Source organism: Anoplopoma fimbria, chromosome 2 (genome assembly GCF_027596085.1).
Source record: "Anoplopoma fimbria isolate UVic2021 breed Golden Eagle Sablefish chromosome 2, Afim_UVic_2022, whole genome shotgun sequence".
NCBI lineage: Eukaryota > Metazoa > Chordata > Actinopteri > Perciformes > Anoplopomatidae > Anoplopoma > Anoplopoma fimbria.
This window is the reverse complement of record NC_072450.1, coordinates 872,244-893,541: the sequence shown is the minus strand read 5'-3', so window position 1 is coordinate 893,541 and position 21,298 is coordinate 872,244. Positions and strand designations below refer to the sequence as shown.

At 40.3% G+C, this 21,298-nt stretch overlaps 3 protein-coding genes across 3 annotated transcripts; 2 read left to right on the top strand and 1 right to left on the bottom strand.

Moving 5' to 3' along the window:
• The first annotated feature begins 572 nt into the window (after nucleotides 1-572).
• Nucleotides 573-3,888, top strand: LOC129100302 (stathmin-4-like). Its single transcript, XM_054609902.1, has 5 exons — nucleotides 573-672; nucleotides 1,058-1,266; nucleotides 2,083-2,247; nucleotides 2,358-2,375; nucleotides 3,812-3,888. The coding sequence occupies exons 1-5, from the start codon at nucleotides 594-596 to the stop codon at nucleotides 3,818-3,820; spliced, it is 480 nt and encodes a 159-aa protein (XP_054465877.1). The 5' UTR covers nucleotides 573-593; the 3' UTR covers nucleotides 3,821-3,888.
• Nucleotides 3,889-6,299: 2,411 nt separating this feature from the next.
• Nucleotides 6,300-7,503, bottom strand: LOC129104996 (interleukin-17F-like). The gene is made up of 3 exons (XM_054615861.1): nucleotides 7,477-7,503; nucleotides 6,688-6,917; nucleotides 6,300-6,573 (listed from the first exon to the last, which is right to left on the bottom strand). The coding sequence occupies exons 1-3, from the start codon at nucleotides 7,501-7,503 to the stop codon at nucleotides 6,300-6,302; spliced, it is 531 nt and encodes a 176-aa protein (XP_054471836.1).
• Nucleotides 7,504-16,276: 8,773 nt separating this feature from the next.
• Nucleotides 16,277-20,506, top strand: il17a/f2 (interleukin 17a/f2). The gene is made up of 3 exons (XM_054615850.1): nucleotides 16,277-16,378; nucleotides 17,430-17,563; nucleotides 20,272-20,506. The coding sequence occupies exons 1-3, from the start codon at nucleotides 16,277-16,279 to the stop codon at nucleotides 20,504-20,506; spliced, it is 471 nt and encodes a 156-aa protein (XP_054471825.1).
• The last annotated feature ends 792 nt before the right edge of the window (nucleotides 20,507-21,298 follow it).

Genomic DNA, 21,298 nt, shown 5'->3' with positions numbered 1-21,298 from the left:
CCAAAAGAGATTCATGTTTGTAAAGAAACTTCTAGAGGACGTCTGTGATGAGAACCAACAGCTGAACAACAAGCAAAACTGAATTTAAGACGTTTCAGCATAAAGAAACCCACAGGATGCAAAATGATGCATCAAAGATAAAACTAAATATCTATATCTGGTAAACAAATGTCCAAACAAGTTTTAAGAATTCCTAGGGGAACTTAAACTCCACATGGTTTCCATCTGGTGCAGAGGAGGACGTTTCTCCTCTTTCCTTCCTTTTCTTTTTTAGCTCTGTTTTTTTGCACAAGCTGCTAGTGTGTCTTTGCCTGAGAAGCAGAGCTCCATAGAAACGCTGTGACTCCACTGGGTCGGCTGACTGTGACTCTGTCTCTCCTCAGGAACCCTCTACCTCACCACAGTGTCTTTGACAGGAAACACAGCAGCAGCAGAATGACTCTAGCAGGTAAAACCTCCGACTTCAGTATTTTATATCACATGTTGTTTCTTGGTTACGTGACTTGTTGTTCATTTCTGTAAATGTGTACAGATCTGTTGCTCAGCTGCAGCTTTTCTCTTCTCCTCTGAATGTTGCAGCATACAGAGAGAAGATGCGTGAGCTCCCTCTGGTGTCTCTCTTCTGCTCCTGCATCCTCCCCCAACCCAGAGACACCACGGCCGACAAGGAAGGTCAGCAACCCTCTTCATTAGTAACATTATATACCACTGCATTACAGAATCATCTGATTAGATCCATCTGTGCTTTTCCTGCTACAACTAGTGAAAAAGTCTACTGAAAGAAAATGATGTGAGGTTTTATTCAGAGAAATAACCGACATGTGAAGTAGAAGATGAAACATGTGTAAAAACCAAGATATCATCATTATCTCATGTTTAGGTGTTCTGTCGACACAGCAGGAACAGAAACATAGAGTACATAGAAACATAAAGACCTTCTTGATTATATTATTTGAATTCAGATAAAACCCAGAAGGACACTTTAGGTTGTTTTCTGCTGCAGAAGAAGTCTTTGCCAGTCTTTTGCTCATCTCATGGTCTTGTGGTCTTCCTGCAGCCGGCGTGGTGGACCTGAACCTCTGCAACATCCGGGACATGGAGGTGATCGAGCTGAGCAAGCGGACGAGCGGCCAGGCCTTCGAGGTCATCCTGAAGCCGCCCACCTTCGACGGCGGCCCCGAGCTCAGGGCGACCACGCCGCCTCGCCAGAAACCCTCTCTGGAGGAGATCCAGAAGAAACTGGACGCTGCTCAGGAGAGGAGGAAGGTGTGTGAAAATAAACAGATGCATAATTGTTATTGTGAGGTCACATGAGTTCTCGCTACGAGCAATTTCATCCACTGTGAATAAAACAAGACTAAGAGCTGAGGTAGCAGCTCTGTGAGGCCGTACCGAGGCGCTAACGCCAGCATGCTAACATGCTGACAATGATAATGCTAACATGCTTTTCAGCAGCATTACCTCCTTAGTTAAGCATGTTAACATGCTAATGTTTGCTTATTAGCACTAAACGCGAAGCTCAACTACGGCTAAATGGGAATGTCATTAATTTTGCAGGTATTTGGTCATAAACATAAGTTTTGGACAAACAGAGTGACTGAAATTCATCCTTAGAAACATGAATGTTTGAAATTTATTTCACAATAATCCATTCATAGTTGTTTCGATGTTTCAGTCTGGACCAACGTGGTGGTCCAGCTAAAAAATCAGTGGCCCTACAATCGATCCCTGAGGAACCCCACAAATTATTCTACCGTGCTTCTGAAATCAAGAACATTATAGCAACAGCACGGTTTCTGATTGTCAGTATTATATCTGCGACCTAGTTTGATGGAGGTCTTCTGATATTTAAGAGCACTTTGGTGCGACATCATGCAGCGGTCAAATCAGAAACGATGCTACCAGAAAATAAATCCACCAGAAACTCAACAGACTATAGTGACACAGTAGAAACAAAGAGCGAACCGGCCTCCCGTCTGTGAAACTGGACAGAAACGACTGGGACTCTGTTGTAAAATCAAAACCCAAACATGTCGATGCAGGTAGAAGCTCACTGTAACTCCTCCCTCTTTCTCCCTCTAGTGTCAGGAGGCGGAGCTGCTGAAGCACCTGGCCGAGAGGAGGGAGCATGAGCGCGAAGTCGCTCAGAAAGCTCTGACCAAAGAGCGCCAGGAGCACCGCGCCGACGCCGACAAGGAGCAGCGGCAGATGCACCTGAACGCCTCACAGGAGAGACTGCATGTGGAGGTGAGGACAAATGTTTAATTTTGATTTATTAAACCTCATTTAACTGACTGGATTTAGATTCTTTTTGTGGGAATGAATCACTAAAGAGAGTTTGTGTTTGTGTCTTTCAGGACAAGCACAGTGTGGAGGTGAGGATGAGCTGGAGGAGGAGGAGGAGGAGGAGGAGGAGATGGAGGAGGAGGAGGAGGAGGAGGGGATTCTGGGTAGCATCATTGAGAGAGAAAGTGGTGCCATGACCAATATACATTAAATGGAAAAGCACTCTTAAAGTAATAGTTTGGCATTTTGGGACTTTGATTGCAGAGATGTAAATCAATCTCATGTCTGTTTTAAGTGTGTTAAGTACAGAGCTGGATTCAGGACAAGCTTAGCTTAGCTTAGCATAAAGACTTGAAGCTCACTGATTAACATGTTTCATTGGAACTATTTCTTGTCCATTAGCAGTCAGCAGAGTGACTGTGAGCCGTCCTCATGTTACTGTCACAGTGAGGTCGCCATGTTTGCTTCCATTGTTCCTCTACTGTCACCAAAACTAAAACACGCATTCTCCAGCTGAATCTGGCAACGTGAGTTATAGATTAAGTCAGTAAATAGTCCCAACGCATAAGAAGATTGATCAGAACAGGATACAGCATGTTAATAGCATGTTAATCAGAGAGCTTTATGTTGTTGACAGGTGTATATCTAACCTTTGCACAGAGCTAGGCTAGCTGTTTCCCCCTGCTTCTAGTCTTTATGCTAAGCTAAGCTAACCTTGTCATGACATTAGCTCTGTACTGCACACACAGACATGACATTTGTGTCGATCTTCTCATATCACTCTCAGCCAGAAGGGTTTTTCCCAAAATAACAAGTTAATAATTTGAGTTAAACAAACTCATACTGAAAAAATATATATTTCTGATATTATATTTGTTTTGATGAGATGAGACTGGTTGTCTGTGTTGTTGTTCTGGCAACCAACATCTTCTCAAAACCACATTTTTGTCACATTCAGAAGCTTTCATTGAAGAGATAGTTTGAAGTGCTTAATTGCTAATTGTTGAACGTTCAGACACAGAAAAGGAACCTAAGCTTAGCTTAGCTTAGCTTAGCATAAAGACTGGTAACAAGTGGAAGCAGCTTCCCTGTTTCTTTCCAGATTCATATTCACAAGCTTCATGGAAAATGTTACATCTTGTTTGTTAAATGTAACAACGACAAAAAGTCATCAGGGATTAAGTTTCTGTAGATTATTTCCAAACATGAAAATGTCAAATCAAATAAGGTCCAGGTCCTTTAAATGAGTAGATCAAGCTGTTTGGAACAGTGCCGGGTCAACCTGTCCCAGCTCACTCTTGTCTTAAACATCACTGGATGCTGCAGCATTAAGACTTCTCTTCATTGTTACTAAACGGCTCAAACTAGGAAAACACATGAGCTCTGCAGATCTGATAATATAGTGTTTACTGCTTTTTCTTTCTAATGAGTTTAAACATGATAATTGCATCATCTCTGAATGAAATATGTTGGCGCCTCCATATGTTAGCGATGTGCTAACTCCTCTGCTTCATCCTGCCTCCAGGTGTCTTGATGGCCTGATCACAACACAAGCTGAACTTTCTTTGGAAGCCATTTTTCGGAGGGCTGACGAGCTGAGGATTGAGGAGCCGGCGACCCGGCGAAGCTCCAACTGGGAGAATTGAGAGGAAGAGACTCTGAAAAGAGTGAGAGAAGAAGAAAAAGAGGAGGAGGACTGAGGGCGAGTCTGACTGCTCAACCTCCTCTGAGATGAACTCTCTATAACGAGAAAAAGACTTTAAAAGGACGCTGCGTATTCATCATTAGATGGTCCACAGGGATTTCTACTGTGCTTTGTTGCCATGCCAACAGTGCCAATGTGTTCATGTGTGTGTGTGTGTGATTGTACACGGATCGAGGAGTCAAAGTCTTTTGTCAGATGTGAAAAGTTGGACCCAACCAAACTAAACCTGAAACAGAATCCGGACCAGAACCCAAAGGAAACGTTAGTCCAGAAAAACAGCCGAACTGGACTGAAGGGGTCTCAGTGGGCGTCTTCCACTTCCACGTCAAAGTGGTCCTAAACAGGAAACATGGACTGGACTGAATGTGGTGGAGTCCCTGCTACCGATCTGAGTGAAACAGCTCCATCTGCTGCACAGCTTAGATCATTACACTGTAGTGATCGGTAACATGTGGATCTATAGTGCCGTCTAGTGGGAGGTGGTAGAAAGTAAAGAGAGTCCAGACCAATACAGGAAAGGCAAAAAAATAAAAAAGGTCAACTGGACCTGGTTGAGTCCACAGATAACTGGATGAAAACAACCACAAAACCAAGCCTGAGTCAGAGAACTCATTAGAGTCGAAAACACCAACAAAAGTCTGATTTAATACAGACCCAAGATCAAGATGAGTCTGAGTCAAAACCGCCCTGACACCCAGATGAGTGCCAGTTAAGACAGAGATGATACCGAGACTAGTTCTAATTATAACACTCACAAAACTAAGACAAGTCTGAGTCAAAAGATTTCCAAAACTGAGCAATAGTCATAAAAATTCAAGATTAAACTTGAGTTTCTTCTGTCCCTTTGGTCTCATAATTGCTCTCATATTTGCGAACTTCAAGACAATGTACTAAATTATCAAGTAAGATTTTTGCGAACGAGACTTTTGCTTTGTTACATCAACAACAAACAGCTGGTTAGCGCATGTGGCTAACGCTAGCTACATCACAGGACTCCTGCTGATACGAAGAAATGAATATTACTGCTGAATAACTGCTAATCGAGTGTGTACAGTGTTTACAGCTGTGTGTGTGGCGGTCTGTCTCATCAACGTAACGGAGTCAGTGTGAGGTGATGATGATGATGATGATGATGTACAGAAATCACATTCTATTTTAAATTAAATAATAAAACAATGACACTTTACTTCTTTGTTAAAACTTTTTTATTGAACACCACATCAAGCCTCTGAATCATCAATATTAATAAATACCTGCTGAAATACATTTTAAATATTTATTTTAAATAAGCTGAAATCATAAATAAAATATAATATATATGAACACACATCCAATAATAATCAGTTTTAAACTTCAGCTCCAGTGTAGTTTGTCCAGTTTTTCCAGTTTTCTGTTTGAAGACAAATAAAAATAAATGTAAACAAAAAACAAGATAAATTATATACAAAACAAATGGAAAAATATGCAGATTCATTCAACATCCAGAACAGAGAGCAGCACGTAGGAAAACTCACAAAACACATTAAATAGACCGAGGAAAAGTTGGAATTAATGACCTACTTATGATAATAATCTTAAATAAGTCTAAATCGTGATATAATAACTTCTATTTCTAATTCATAACGTGTCCAAATTCTCATACTTTAAGTTTGATATCTTAATTATGAGACTCCTGACTCTGATTTTTAAGTCATGAATACTCAATTAGATGTTAGTATATCAAGTATTTACTACATTTAGGTCTAGTATATATTTCTATGCAGATGACTCAGCGATCTACCTCTCCTTCACCCAGATAGACCAGAAGTTAGATTTCTGAACATTTAAGCTTTCTCTCTCAAAATGAAATCTGCAAAGCACTTTGGAAATGTAATATGGAACTGTTTTAATACAAATATTACATTAGATTAGATACCTGCAACTTCAGCTGGTTCAGAAAAGAGTAACTTCTCTAGTTCACCGTATTTATTTATATCTTCCCCTCTGATTTATGGTTTTTTATGTTGCATTTTACATCTATTAAAAATTATTGAATACCTTGTTATCTATTTTGTGCTTTATAAATGAAGTAAATTATAATAATTATCATTATTAGCATTATCATAATATGACACAGTTATACATATATTTGACTGGAGAATTGATAACTATGAGTTTCCATCTCTTAATTAAGACGTATAAATTCATAACAACATAGAAAGAAATTGTTCCCTCTTATTAAATCATAAGCATATTTAACAGGTCTTCCATACAGGAGCCTCATCTGGTGCCGGACTCACCTAGCAGCAGTTCCGGTCTCTGCTGGTCTTCAGTCTTGGTGTTTGACGACCTGGTGTTTGACGACGGGTCGGATGCAGGTGCAGCCCACGGCGATGAGGCGGGTCTCCAGCCGGTAGTGGTAGCTATGCCCCGCCTCTGACCCCGCCCCCGTCGACTTGACCCGGCGCAGCAGCAGAACCTGGTGCATGATGGGTCTGGACTCCAGGTTCAGGTTCTCCCGGCCCTCCGAGTCCAGACAGCCTCTCAGCAGACAGCGGGCCTCCGCCAGCACCGGGGGGAACAGGGAGTCGTCCCGGGAGATGCTGAGGACGGAGACAGGAAGTATGAATATCACGTTATCTTTAAATATGATTAAAGGAGCAGACCACTGCTTTTATTCCTACTATCTCATGGAATGTTTTTCTGTGTTTCCGTACTTGTAGGTCCACGGGGAGATGGAGGCGTTCTGCAGCGGCCTGATGGATCTGGAAACAACCAAAGCGCTGGGGTCCAGCTGCAGAGGAACCGTCTCTACCACCGCGCCGTCAGAGGACTTCCTGTGTGTCCTCGCTGAGTGTTTCGAATGGCCGCCTGCTTTGGGCATGGCTGCTGCCTCTGTGGTCATCATCATCATCATCATCATCATCATCATCGCCACACAGACAGCCTGAGGAAGAGGAGGAGGAATTCACCTTCAGACACAGTTTTGTATTCTTTAACTTTTGCGTGAATAATGAATAATATCCGTAAATGAATAGGGTTAGTAAAATGAACAAAAAGCTGCAAATAAATATAGACTTCATTTGAAAATGCAATGTGTGAACTCTTACAAAATGCATCACATGTTCATGTGTATTACATGTGTATTACATGCAACGCCACATGATTTTTAAACATTCAAATAAAAATAAATGTAATATAAATTAATTCATAGAAATAAAACACATGAATATACAAAAATACTGAATAAATACATTAAATAAAATAATAACTAAAATAATAAACAGCATCTGAAGGGCTTGACTTTTACAAAAATTAACTTCAGAATGATTAAATTAAATTTCATACTGAGTTGAGTTTTAATAATTAATTCAAAGATTATTGGTTCTTGTGTATATTTAAATTTTCTATCAATATATTTTTCTTTTTCAGAATGTTTTTAATTTGTAATCAGAGTTTAATCTCATATCTCATCCTGAACTCAGATTTAAAGGAGAAGCTCTCACCGTCACTTTGTTGGAGTTGGAGAACATGCTGACGGTTTGGACTCGGATGCTTTCAGGGTCCTCGTTCGTCCTTTTTTGATTTTTATTCAGATCTGTATGTTTGTCTTTTTGCAGATCTTCAGGTTCCTCAGGCTCTGCTGGAGGTTCAGGTTCAGAAGTTGCAGCCTGGAGGTCTGACGGTTCTCGCTGATGTTCGGACCTGATCTGAGTGCTGCTGGTGTCTGTGCCGGTGGTCCTCCTGCTCCTCTTCTTTGCTGGTGTTCTTCTTCGTCAGGTAACGCTCCTCTATTTATCTTCCTCTGATGATGTCACCGTCTGTCATTCTCGGTCGGTGTATTTGATCTTCCCACTAAACCACAGCGACCCGGCTGCATGACGAGGCCTGATGGTCGACCCACTTTCACAGTTGATGCAGAGCACCCAAAAGTTGCAAAAACGTTTTCTAGGTCATTGAACATGACGCTGAATAAATGAGTATTCAGGAGCTTCACTAACTTCATCAGCAGGGAACTTTGTTGGGAAACTTTCTCAGACAGCTGACACCGTCGTCCTCATACTCATATTTGGTCTCTTTACTTAAATAAATAAATCTTGATAACAAACAATAAGGAGTCAGGGTTCAGTCGCCTCCATGTGCCAATGCAAAGAGTGAATGTCATGAACTCACACTTTCCTGGAAGGTTTCTATGCATCAGTGCTGCAAAATAGGTCAGCTGCAAAGATGGACGAGGTGTTTGGTTAGACACTAAGAACAATGGATGCAGGTCTTAATTATGATACAACCTTTTTAATAACAATGTGTTTTGTGGGTCTCGATCTGATAAATCTGCAGCTCCTCTCAGCTTTAGAAGAGTTCCAGCTCGTTGTTCATCCGTCTGAACAGAACTTTAATGTTCTGGTTCACTTTCACTTCTCTAATAGAGACACTGAACTCTACCTGCTCAGGTTCTCTGGTCACACATCAATCACACACATTACATTACATTACATTACATTACATTACAGTCATTTAGCAGACGCTTTTATCCAAAGCGACTTACAGGAAGTGTATTCAACATAGGTATTCAAGAGAACTACTAGTCACCAGAAGTCATAAGTGCATCTCCTTTCTTAAACAAGCATCTTAAAGCATAAACCAGAGCAAAAGTATAGTGCAGAGGCAGATTACTACGAAAACAATAATTGCAACAGACTAATACGAATATAATAAGTGCTACAAACTACTACGAATAGGATAAGTGCAGTAAACAAATACGAATTCAATAAGTGCAGCAACTAATATGAATACAATAAGTGCTACGAGGAAGGCTCAGGGTAGTACTTCTTGAAGAGGTGAGGTTAAAGATGGGCAGTGACTCTGCTGTCCTGAGGTCAGTGGGGAGTTCATTCCTCCACTGAGGGGTCAGGACAGGAAGAAGCTGTGACCGGGTGGATCGGCTGCAGGGACCTCTGAGCCCCGTCGCTCAGAGGTCCCTGCAGCCGATCCACCCGATCCATCCACACACATCCATTCACCAAGTCTTCAAAATGTTAAGACATGACACTGTTTTTGGAATACTTCACTGGATGCCTCTCGTATTAACGTCACACAGATCAGGACAGCAGAACCAACAACGCTCATATTTAAATGTTTCACATCCCAGATTCTATTGATCTGTGTTTTTAATGTAAAGTTGGTTTAGAATTTCATTCTGAGTGGCTTTAAAAAACTCTTCCGTGCATCATGTGACCTTTCATACCGACGGCTACAGTCTGCTAAAGAGACACACAGAACTCTTGTTTCCATATTTGTTTGGTTTCACTTGATTTTATTTATTTTCCATTTTTCATTGTATGAAAATCTAGATTTGTGAATCGATGGAGATGATGAGTTGAGCCGAGATAAAAGGAGTCACATGACGTCACATTCTGCATCACTGCTGCTTCTAACGTCGGTGGTCTGATGCAACACTTCCGGGGGCCCTTTGATAGGGGGGGCCCTGGATGTCTCCGACCCCCCCCCCCACCTTCACTTTGTAAGGAGGTTATTAGATGAGTTGCCTCTGCAGCATCAGGATGCAGCAGGATGTGAGCGCCGAGCAGAGCGACCTGCTTTACAGTTGTGTTGTGACTCGGTTCAAACTGCTGCATCATCACAACCAGCTATGTGTGTGTGTGTGTGTGTGTGTGTGTGTGTGTGTGTGTGTGTGTGTGTGTGTGTGTGTGTGTGTGTGTGTGTGTGTGTGTGTGTGTGTGTGTGTGTGTGTGTGTGTGTCTGTGTTTTCTGCCCACGCTAGTCTAGATCTGGTTTGATTGATGGTTTGATGATTATCGGTGATCTCAGAGACTTCCTGCTTCCTGCGTGAGTTCTTATCTACCAAAAGTTTGTAGTTAAACGTCCACGCACACACATTTATTCTCATTTTAAAGTCTGAAGCAGAGAATCTCTATATTTGAGACAAATACAAACACCATGAGACAGAACACACAACATAAATACCACAAGATCAATAATCATATCACAAATAAAGACAAAAAGAATCAGATAAAAGATGATTTTAACTCCTGGGAATTTGAATCAGTTATAAATATCAACTGAGACGGAGCTGCAGTATTGAGTTCAGATATAGTTTTAAGTTAAATTATTTTGATTTTATAGGAATAAAGTTATTGAATCAAACCGTCTGAAGCAAACATGAACTTTATTCTCAGATAACGACTGGAGAAGTTTCATTTTTTTAAACTATTCACCTTTAATGTCTCCTCTTAAAAAAGAGTTAAATATTCAAAATTAAAACTAATAAATTCACAGATTTAAGTTATATCTGCATCGCTCATACAATGCTGTAACATCCTGCACGTGTGTGCATGTGTGTGTGTGTGTGTGTGTGTGTGTGTGTGTGTGTGTGTGTGTGTGTGTGTGTGTGTGTGTGTGTGTGTGTGTGTGTGTGTGTGTGTGTGTGTGTGTGTGTGTGTGCGGCTGCAGTTGTGGATGCAGTTTTTACATAATTTACTTTGGTAAAAACAAAAATAAAAAAATGCGATTAAAGTATCAGAAGTAAAAGTACTCTTTATGCAGCAGAATGTAATAAAGCAGATATGAACAGATACAGTTGCAGATGTTTCACTTCCTTACAGAGATCTACGGAGGTTTAAGTCACTGTCTGCATACAGAGATACTCTGAGGTTCATATAAAACCAATAGATTCTACAGATACACGAAACAAAAGGAAAGAAACCAGAACAAACAACACTGACAATAAGAAGACAAAGTTCTGCAAACTGGTTATGATTCAGTGTCTTTTTATGATATATCAGTCGTGATGTGTGAGCAGTTTAAACCCGTTTAAACTCGTTTAGTGTCACAACATGGAAACACTCACTTAAAGCTCTTCTACTGAGCATGTGCAGAACATCTTCAGCTTCACGTCATTAAAGCTGCTTTGTTTAAAACGTTGTTTCTGGAATAAACCGATTCAGAGGAGGACTTTGGATTCATGGACAGATTCTGGATCAGTTGTTTGAGTGACACGTTTACGGAGGAAGAAACCTGAACCTGATCATTCTCAGATACTTTGAAGTACTAAAGGTTTTAAAATGTTGTGAGTCGTGCTGCACAGATCTAGTATCAGTCAATACTGATACCTGTGCTGTAATCAATAATGTGTGAAAGAGAACTGGGATTATTCTTTATGTGTGAAGAAACATTCGGCTCCACTTAAATATTGTTTCCTAACTTTGTAAAATATAACAAATAAATACAAATATATAAATGTAGTGAGTTAATTTAAGTTATTAATCAAAGTCTGCATTATGTCACCGATATCTGATATCAGTATCGATGCATTTCTAGTATCAACCTGCTGTTAACACAGATTTTCACCTTTAAACACAGAGCTCCTCCTTAAAATACTAATAAGATAAGATAAGATAAGATAATCCTTTATTAGTCCCGCAGCGGGGAAATTTACAGGATTACAGCAGCAGAGAGGATACTGCAAACTAGAGACAGTAAAAAAACAAGATCAAAACAAGTATTATAAATAAGCAAATAAGCAATAAAAACAGTAATGAATCCACAATAACTGAAATATTATATATACAGACAGAATAACTATTATAACTATTATTGTACAGTGTATTTGTATTGCACAGGTTTTAAGTGTTTTGTGGTCTACTGGGATGGCAGCCTGACAGCAGCAGGAAGGAAGGACCTGCAGTACCTCTCCTTCACCACCGGGGGTGAAGCAGCCGGTGGCTGAAGGAGCTGCACAGAGCTGTCAGGGTGTCCTGCATGGGGGGGAGGTGTTGTTCATCAGGGATGACAGCTTGGCCATCACCCTCCTGTCTCCCACCACCTCCACCGTATCCAGTGGACACCCCAGCACACTGCTGGCCTTCTTAACCAGTTTGTTAAGTTTGTTCCTGTCGGCAGACCACTGCATAGAAGATGGCTGATGCCACCACAGAGTCAAGAAGGTCCTCAGTGTCCTCAGCAGATACAGTCTGCTCTGACCCTTTTTATAAAGCATTTGTGTGAATTGTCCAGTTTATTGTTCAGGTGAACACCCAGGTACTTACTGATAATGACAACGTATAAAGGAAACCTCTCAGCATCCCAACATGTTTCCCCCAAAAACTTTATCGATACATTTCCAGAAAATGAACAATAAAAGGAGCAGAAACTCTGAGTTTCCTGAGGTTCATGTGGACCTGATCATATTTACTATCATCATCAGAGGAACCTGATCTTTCTAGGAAAGCTGCGGTTGTGGTGACTGGAAACACCTTCAGAGCCTGAAGCTGCAGCAGAAGGGGCTTTCTGCTCTGATCTGAGGTCAGTGTCAACCCACAGCCACCCGCATCCTCTCCTTGCTTCCTCTCCTCCCTCCTTTGGTTCTCACTTACCTCCTTCCCTGCAGGTAATAATAATAATAATAATAATAATAATAATAATAATAATAATAATAATAATAATAATAATAATAATAATAATAATAATAACTTTATTTATATAGCACCTTTTAAAAACAAGGTTTACAAAGTGCTTCGACAGACAAGCCAGCAAAACAGTGCAATAGAAGAAACATTAAGAACAATGGTTAGGATAAAACTAAACAAAGAAACAAAATGAAATAACAAGAGACAATCAAATAAACCAACGAAATAAATTAAATAAATAAAATCGATACAATACAAATATAAGATAAAATACCAAGACCAAATGAAAATGAAACATTAAAACGACGACATCACATAAAAGCCATTCTGTAAAAATGTGTTTTAAGAAGTGATTTAAAAGAGATTACTGATTCTGAAGCCTTATCTCCTTCGGCAGGTTGTTCCAAAGCCGAGGGGCCCTGATGGCAAAGCACGGTCGCCTTTGGTTTTCAGTCTCGACTTTGGAACAACCAGAAGGGCCCCACCTGAGGATCTAAGGCTGCGAGCTGGCTCATACGGGGTCAACATTTCTCCTATGTATGTCGGGGCCAGACCCAGACGTGCTTTAAAAGTGATCAGCAAAATCTTAAAATCAATTCTGAAACGAACAGGGAGCCAGTGAAGAGAAGCCAGGATCGGGGTGATGTGATGTCGTCTGTTACAACCAGTAAGAAGCCTCGCTGCAGAGTTCTGAACCAGTTGGAGGCCAGAGAGTGACTTGTGCTTGATGCCAGAGAGGAGGGAGTTACAGTAGTCCAGTCTTGAAAACACAAATGCATGTATGATTTTTTCCAGGTCTGGGGGAGTGAGGATAGGTTTTATTTTGGAGATGGTTCTGATTTGGAGGAAACAGAACTGGACTACTTTTGTGATGTGGGGTCTGAAAGTGAAGTCGGAATCAAGTAGAACTCCTAAGTTCCTTGATTTTATATTTAAAGACAGAGGACCAAGGGCATTTACAATAGGAGTGATGGGGTTTGGGGGACTAAATAAAATGATCTCAGATTTCGAATTATTTAGTTGAAGAAAGTTTTGAGCCATCCAACAGTTGATATCCTTAAGACAGTCCATAATAGCAGCTAGGCTTCTTGGGTCGTCGGGTTTCAGTGGAAGGTATATCTGTGTGTCGTCTGCGTAGCAATGAAAAGAGACATTATGACGTTTGATGATTTGACCTAGGGGGAGCATGTATATGGAAAATAAAATTGGACCTAAAATAGAACCTTGCGGAACACCACAGGTAATGTTAGAAGTAGAAGATGAGTCATTACCTATGGTGACCGAGTGGGTTCTGTCAGTGAGGTAAGAATAAAACCAACTAAGTGCAGAGTCCTTGATGCCAACCCAGTTCTTAAGATGGTTGATTAAAATGGCATGGTCTACCGTGTCAAAGGCTGCACTTAGGTCCAAAAGAATTAAAATCGAGCTCTCCCCGTCAGCTGCTAAAAGGAGGTCATTGGACACCTTGAGGAGGGCGGTTTCTGTACTGTGTAAAGCTCTAAAACCTGACTGAAACTTCTCAAACACATCATTAAGACCCATAAAGGCTAGAAGTTGGGTTGAAACAACTTTCTCTAAAACTTTTGATAAAAACGGAAGTTTAGAAATAGGCCTGAAATTGTTAAGAACCGAGGGATCAAGATTCGGTTTCTTTAAAAGAGGTTGGACCTCAGCATGTTTAAGACTGGATGGAATAGAACCTGTTGCTAACGAGCTATTAACAATCAATAAAATACTGGGCCCGACTGTGTCAATAACCTGTTTGAGAAATTTAGTTGGTATAAAATCAAAGCTGCACGTGGTTGATTTCATACGGGATATGGTTTCTGCTAAAGAGGAAAGCAATACAGGATTAAAACTGCTAAAATAACTTAGAATATCCCTACTAACATGTAAAACACGGTCTGGGGGACAAATTTGTTGCCTAATGTCCTGTACTCTGTTTGCAAAGAAATGTAAAAACTGCTCACACAGCTCTTGTGAGGCATCAGTGAAATGAGAGGGGGAGGGGGGGGTGACCATTGAGTCAATTATTTTGAATAAAAGTCTTGGATTTGAGTGGTTTGCTGTAATTAAATTATTCTTTAACTGCCACTTGATAGTACTTCATCGCATCTTTCCAAATTTCATAAAATACATATATTTTATACCTGTTTTTTTCCATTTTCGTTCCTTACTCCTGCAGTCTCTCTTTAAGTCTTTGGTGACCTCGTTTAACCAGGGCTGGGGTGTTGTATTCCACCTTTTGGTTTTCATGGGGGGGGCACAGGTGGGTCCAGGAGAAACGGAACCACTGACGGCTCATTGATTGATAGAAAAGTCATGTTAATAAATACAGACTGATGAGGATTTTACAATGATTACTTCCCAAGAATAAATCAGTCGTCAGGGATTTCAAGGATCTATTAATCAAGTTTATTAATAAAAAAGTGAATTTAATGTTATTCTTTCATATTTAATAGATTATGTGGGAACAGATGGATCATATAGTTGTACTTCATGTGAATTTGAAAGCAACAGCGACCCGACGGCTCCATCAGGAGACAACCTCCAGTTCTGCTGAGTGAAGTCAAGGCTTAAAGCTGCATTCTCTCTCCTGTCCACCAGGGGGCGACTCCTCTGGTTGTATAGAAGTCTATGAGAAAATGACTCTACTTCTCTCTTGATTTATTCCCTCAGTAAACATTGTAAACATGAGTTTATGGTCTCAATCTCTAGTTTCAAGTCTTCTTCAATACAGCATGATGTTCATTTAGTAAATGATGCTCCATTTAGAGTCAAACAGACCATAAAGCAGGGGATGCTTTAGGGCGGGGCTACACACTGATTGACAGGTCCACACCAAGGCGTTTAGCAGAATTCCTGGAAGTCATGAACATCATAAAATGTAATATATAGTAACGTTTCCTCTTTAATTCTGGTCCAACAGTTCAGTCTTCTGGTCTTTAATGATGCTCACAGCCTCCTGGTGGCGCTGCTGAGTCCGTAGACGTTAACAGACCAACTCTGGCGTTTCCTGTCGTGTGCGTGAAAAGTGCTGACGGCTCTGACAGTAACTTATGACAGTGATTGATCAGATTAATGCTGTTTCCTGTTGAGTCAAACGAGGTCAGAGAGACGCCTCTGACGCCTCCGATACAAACGCTCTGTTCAAACCTCGTGGTCGACCACATCGCTGCCAGAACCACATGGCAGGAAGCAGAACCCCAACTGCATGATGGGTAGAAGAGAGGATCAGTCTTCATCATTTGTTTGATAGAAAATGTATGGAAATTGTCCTTAAAAACGTATTTATTTTTCCTTTTAAAGGTGTCTAAAGCCTCTGTGTCCGTCCCTTCAGACCTCTACGGTGTTGTTCTCCATCCGTCCACTAGAGGTCCTCAGACTGTCCTGTGTTTGTTTGAGTCCTCCTCAAGGCCCGATGTGCAGATTTATTTTATTTTTTTGTTTTCATCTTCTGAAGAAGAGTTGCATTCAGTCCATGTTTCTACAGCCAGACACAGGTTTCCCTCTGCTGTTTCTACTCTCACCAGGCCTCCAGCGTAACCTTGCGTTTCCTCTCATAATCCGTTCACGCCTCATAACGGCTTCTTCTCAGTCAAGTTGCCAGTAATCTTTTTTTTTATTTACCCTTTTCCAATAAATCATTGAACTCTCTCCCTCCATGTCCTCATCGTACTCATGAACCGCTATAACCTCTGACCTTTCCATCTGGCTCCGCTATCAGGTCTAGGATTGAAGATGAAGTTATCTGCGTTGGAAATCAGAAGAGATGTCAGCAGTCTTTCCCTAAAACTTTTGGGTAGTTTACCGTCAGACGTTATCTCTCGTCTTCATCTCTCAGTGCCGATCAGAGACTTTCATCTCCTGAGGTAGATGGATGGCAGCGATAAGAGATCTTCATAAGAGCAGCAGCAGACGGAGGATGGACAGTTACCACGGCGACAACATGGAGCTGAGAGGCAGCGTCGCTATTCTGCTGGTGAGCATCAACTTTATTAACAACGTGAACTGTTAACACTGATCTGGGACGAGTTACTGCTGGTATAAAATTGTGTTTTAGCTAATTCATATCTGTATATAGTATATATATATATATATGATTACGCTCTACTGGATTTAAAGAAAGTTTAGATATTTAGGATAAAATCTGAATTCATGAGATGCAAAGTAAATTCAAAATATGAATAGGTTGCATGTTATTAAATTATATTTATTATGTTATCATAATCTTTTATGAATTAACAGTTTTGGTCACCAATAAAATCAAATAATAATCACAATTTATAGAGAAAAAGAAAGGTGTGTTTCTGTAGCCTTCACAAACTGCTTAATTATTCATATTCATTTACATATTAATAAATTATATATATGATCTAATAAATCAAAAATATTTGGTCAAATGTATTATTTACAACAAAAAAGAAATGCCTTTTATACATAGATGATTATAACTATCAGCAAAACGTACTTAAACTATAAAAGTAAAGGTTACATGTCAAAAAGGGCTGTCAGTGTTAGATTTGTATGTGTTATATTATATATTACATATTAAATATGGGATTATTTTTATTGATGTGTTAAAGTGAAAGCAGCATTTAAATATTGAAGCAAATTTTACTTATTACATATTCTGTCAGGTTACTGAATCACAATGTTGTATTTTATCAGTAGAATCGTGTTTTAAAAGTTAAATATGCCAAACAACTAGAGCAGTCAAAAAGCAAAAAGAAATGTAGAAATATAAAGTAAAGTACAATCACATTAAAATTATACTTCAGTCCATAAAATGATAAAGTTTTCTTCATGCCTGAAATGTAAAACTTTGTTCATAATTTCTGCCCAAATTAAATACAAATGCATGTGATGTTCTCCACAACAGAGCGTTATTATAAAGGAGGCTGATGCGTTATTTAAAGTGACAGTAACCGTCTCTCCTCTCCTGTCCGTAGGTGTGTTGCAGTGTATTATGGGTAGTCGTCTCCTCCTCCTCCTCCTCCTCCTCCTCCTCCTCCTCCTCCTCCTCCTCCTCCTCCTCCTCCTCCAGGGTTAAGACTCCTCCTCCTCGCTGTGACTCCACGTTGGCGTTCTCCTCAGATGCTTCTTCCTCCTCGTCTGAAGGAAACAGAAACATCCACCTCAGATCTCTGTCTCCCTGGAGCTGGAGGTCAGTCTGATGAATGAGTGAGTGAATGAGTGAATGAGTGAGTGAATGAGTGAATGAGTGAGTGAATGAGTGAATGAGTGAGTGAATGAGTGAATGAGTGAATGAGTGAATGAATGAGTGAATGAATGAGTGAATGAATGAATGAATGAGTGAATGAGTGAGTGAATGAGTGAATGAGTGAATGAATGAGTGAATGAATGACTGAATGACTGAATTACTGAATGAGTGAGTGAATGAATGAATGAATGAATGAATGAGTGAATGAGTGAATTACTGAATGAATGAGTGAATGACTGGATTACTGAATGAGTGAATGAGTGAATGAGTGAGTGAATGAATGAATTACTGAATGAATGAGTGAATGAGTGAATGAGTGAATGAATGAACTGAGTGAATGAGTGAATGAGTGAATGACTGAATTACTGAATGAATGATGAATGACTGAATGAGTGAATGAATGAGTGAATGAATGAATGAATGAATGAATGAGTGAATGAGTGAGTGAATGAGTGAATGAGTGAATGAATGAATGAGTGAATGAATGAGTGAATGAGTGAATGAGTGAATGAATGAATTACTGAATGAATGAGTGAATGACTGAATGACTGAATGAGTGAATGAATGACTGAATGACTGAATGAGTGAATGAATGAATGAATGAATGACTGAATGAGTGAATGAATGAATTACTGAGTGAATGAGTGAATGAAGTGAATGAATGAATTACTGAATGAATGAGTGAATGAGTGAATGACTGAATGAGTGAATGAATGAGTGAATGATGAGTGAATGAGTGAGTGAATGAGTGAATGAGTGAATGAGTGAATGAATGAATTACTGAATGAGTAAAATATCCTGGTTTTCATTTATTCAAATAAACGATTCATGTAAATATAATTCATTGTATTGATGATTGATCTTTCAGTCTTTGAAGTCAGATTTAGCTCACTAAACACTCTGCTCATCTCCCTACGACTTTCATCAATACTCTGTTATTGGACGTGACTTAATAATTGCTTTTAAAAACGTAATTCTAAGAACAGGATTTAGAAACAGGATTAGAAGTTATTTATAGTTTGAATATGGCTGATTGTTGTTTACAGAGCAGTAAATGTTTATGACAAAGTCACTGAATAAAGTCTCGCTGGAAACAAATGAAGAACACAGACGTCCGTCAGTATAGCCGCTGTTCCTGTCCTCTGTCCTCTGTCCTCTGTCCTGTCCTCTGTCCTCTCTGTCCTCTGTCCTCTGTCCTCATGTCCTCCTCTGTCCTCCTCTCCTCTGTCCTCATGTCCTCCTCCTCTGTCCTCTCTCCTCTGTCCTCTGTCCTCCTCTGTCCTCTGTCCTCCTCTACTCTGTCCTCTGTCCTCCTGTCCTCTGTCCTCCTCTACTCTGTCCTCTGTCCTTCTGTCCTCTGTCCTCTGTCCTCTGTCCTCTGTCCTCCTCTCCTCTGTCCTCCCTGTCCGTCTACTCTGTCCTCTGTCCTCCTCTCCTCTGTCCTCCTCTCCTCTGTCCTCCTCTGTCCTCTGTCCTCCTCTACTCTGTCCTCTGTCCTTCTGTCCTCTGTCCTCTGTCCTCCTGTCCTCTGTCCTCTGTCCTCATGTCCTCCTCCTCCTGTCCTCTGTCCTCTGTCCTCTGTCCTCTGTCCTCTGTCCTCTGTCCTCTGTCCTCCTCTCCTCTGTCCTCTGTCCTCTGTCCTCTGTCCTCTGTCCTCTGTCCTCTGTCCCTCTGTCCTCCTCTCCTCTGTCCTCTGTCCTTCTGTCCTCATGTCCTTCTGTCCTCATGTCCTTCTGTCCTCATGTCCTCTCTCCTTTGACCTCCTGACTGCTTATTCTCAGCCAGTGGAGAAGTTTATAAAAAAGAGATGTTGTTCTTTTGTAATGGCCGATTGAATAGGTTTCACTTTCGTTTACATGTTCACAGATGTATTGATAAAGTTGATAAAGTTATGGCTTATATATTTATATATATATATATATATATATATATATATATATATATAGTTTAACCTCATGCTTAAAAAGTGTTAAAAGATTATACAAGTGATCAGAAAATGAATTAATATGAGCTCGACAGAAATACAAATAGAATTCACAGATAATAAACTTCCATTTCCTCTGCATGAGGTTCACATTTAATAAAGTACAAAATAAATGTGTTGACATACAGCTCATATTCTCCTACAAGGACAAAATACTCAAACAGTGCAGCAAACATGCAAATACAGCAAAATAGTGTTTTAGCTAAAAATGTTAGATGGATATAATTATATGAAGAAGCATTCCTCTCATTTTTAAAGAAGCCCTGACTTCATTAAAAAAATCATTATACACAAACATGTCTGAAACCAATATATTTATTTATTCAATTCCTCGCAGTCAGACGGGCAAATTTATCCACAAATAAAAATAATTAAATCCCTTACAACCAATTACATTTTAACTTGTCATTTTGCTAATATTAATACAATTATTTAAATGAATTTGAAATAAAATCCACCTCACATTAGTAGCTTCAATGCATTTAAATTGTCTTTTTTTAATTCTCTCATTTATTATTTTTATTAAAACCTATTTAGACGAACTGTTCTGTCATCAATCAGTTCACATGTTCGTTCTGTTGATGATTAACAGACGTGTTGGAGGTGTTTAAATGTTCATTCTGGTCCTGTTTCAAAACCCCGACTCCATCCCTGTTTCTTTGTTCAGGTCGTCCACGGTGGCGAACCGGATCCCCTCCACCCTCTGGGAGGCCGACTGCAGCAGCAACTTCTGTTCCAGTCCCAACGAGGAACAGATGGACGGACACGACCTGAACTCACTCCCCATCTACCAGAACGTCCTGGTCCTGAACCGGAAGGACCACGGACGCTGCTACGTCGCATCGTACCAGTCTGTGGCCGTCGGCTGCACCTGCGTCTGGGCCAAAAAAACCCAGAACTGAACCGGTTCAACCTGAACCCAAACCCCCTGAATCTGAATCTGAATCTGGACCACCTGGACCACCTGGACCCGGTCCAAAGGCAGCCAGAATGTAAAGAAAAGCGACTGAAGTAACTTCTTGTTGATGTAACTGTGTGGAGTTCATTATGTTCCATATTGTTGTATATGTTTGTGTCTCAATATAAAAACATAACATGAGTGACATCATTTGTACTTTTACTTTATTATGAAAGCAGGACTTTTACTTCTAAGGGAGTACTTCTACAATGTGGTATTACTACTTTTACTGTTGTAAACCACATGTAGAGAGTACTTAATCCACCACCGCTGGTAACCCTGAGACCACTGAGAGAAAAGAATCAATAATATCAAATATATTTTATGACTTAAGAAAAAAAACTGTCTCTAAAGCCCGAATCATTTCAGCGAACAGTGTACGAGCTCGAACGTTGTGTGTGTGTGTGTGTGTGTGTGTGTGTGTGTGTGTGTGTGTGTGTGTGTGTGTGTGTGTGTGTGTGTGTGTGTGTGTGTGTGTGTGTGTGTGTGTGTGAGAGTCAGCAGTGTGTCGAGTCTCATGACGTCTCAAATCCTCTGCAGAGAAAGAAAAAACCTCATTCAGCCTTAAATCAGCTCTAATTAGCTGAAAACAAGAACACATTGTGGAGATTAGATTAGATTAGATGTGTGTGTGTGTGTGTGTGTGTGTGTGTGTGTGTGTGTGTGTGTGTGTGTGTGTGTGTGTGTGTGTGTGTGTGTGTGTGTGTGTGTGTGTGTGTGTGTGTGTGTGTGTCAG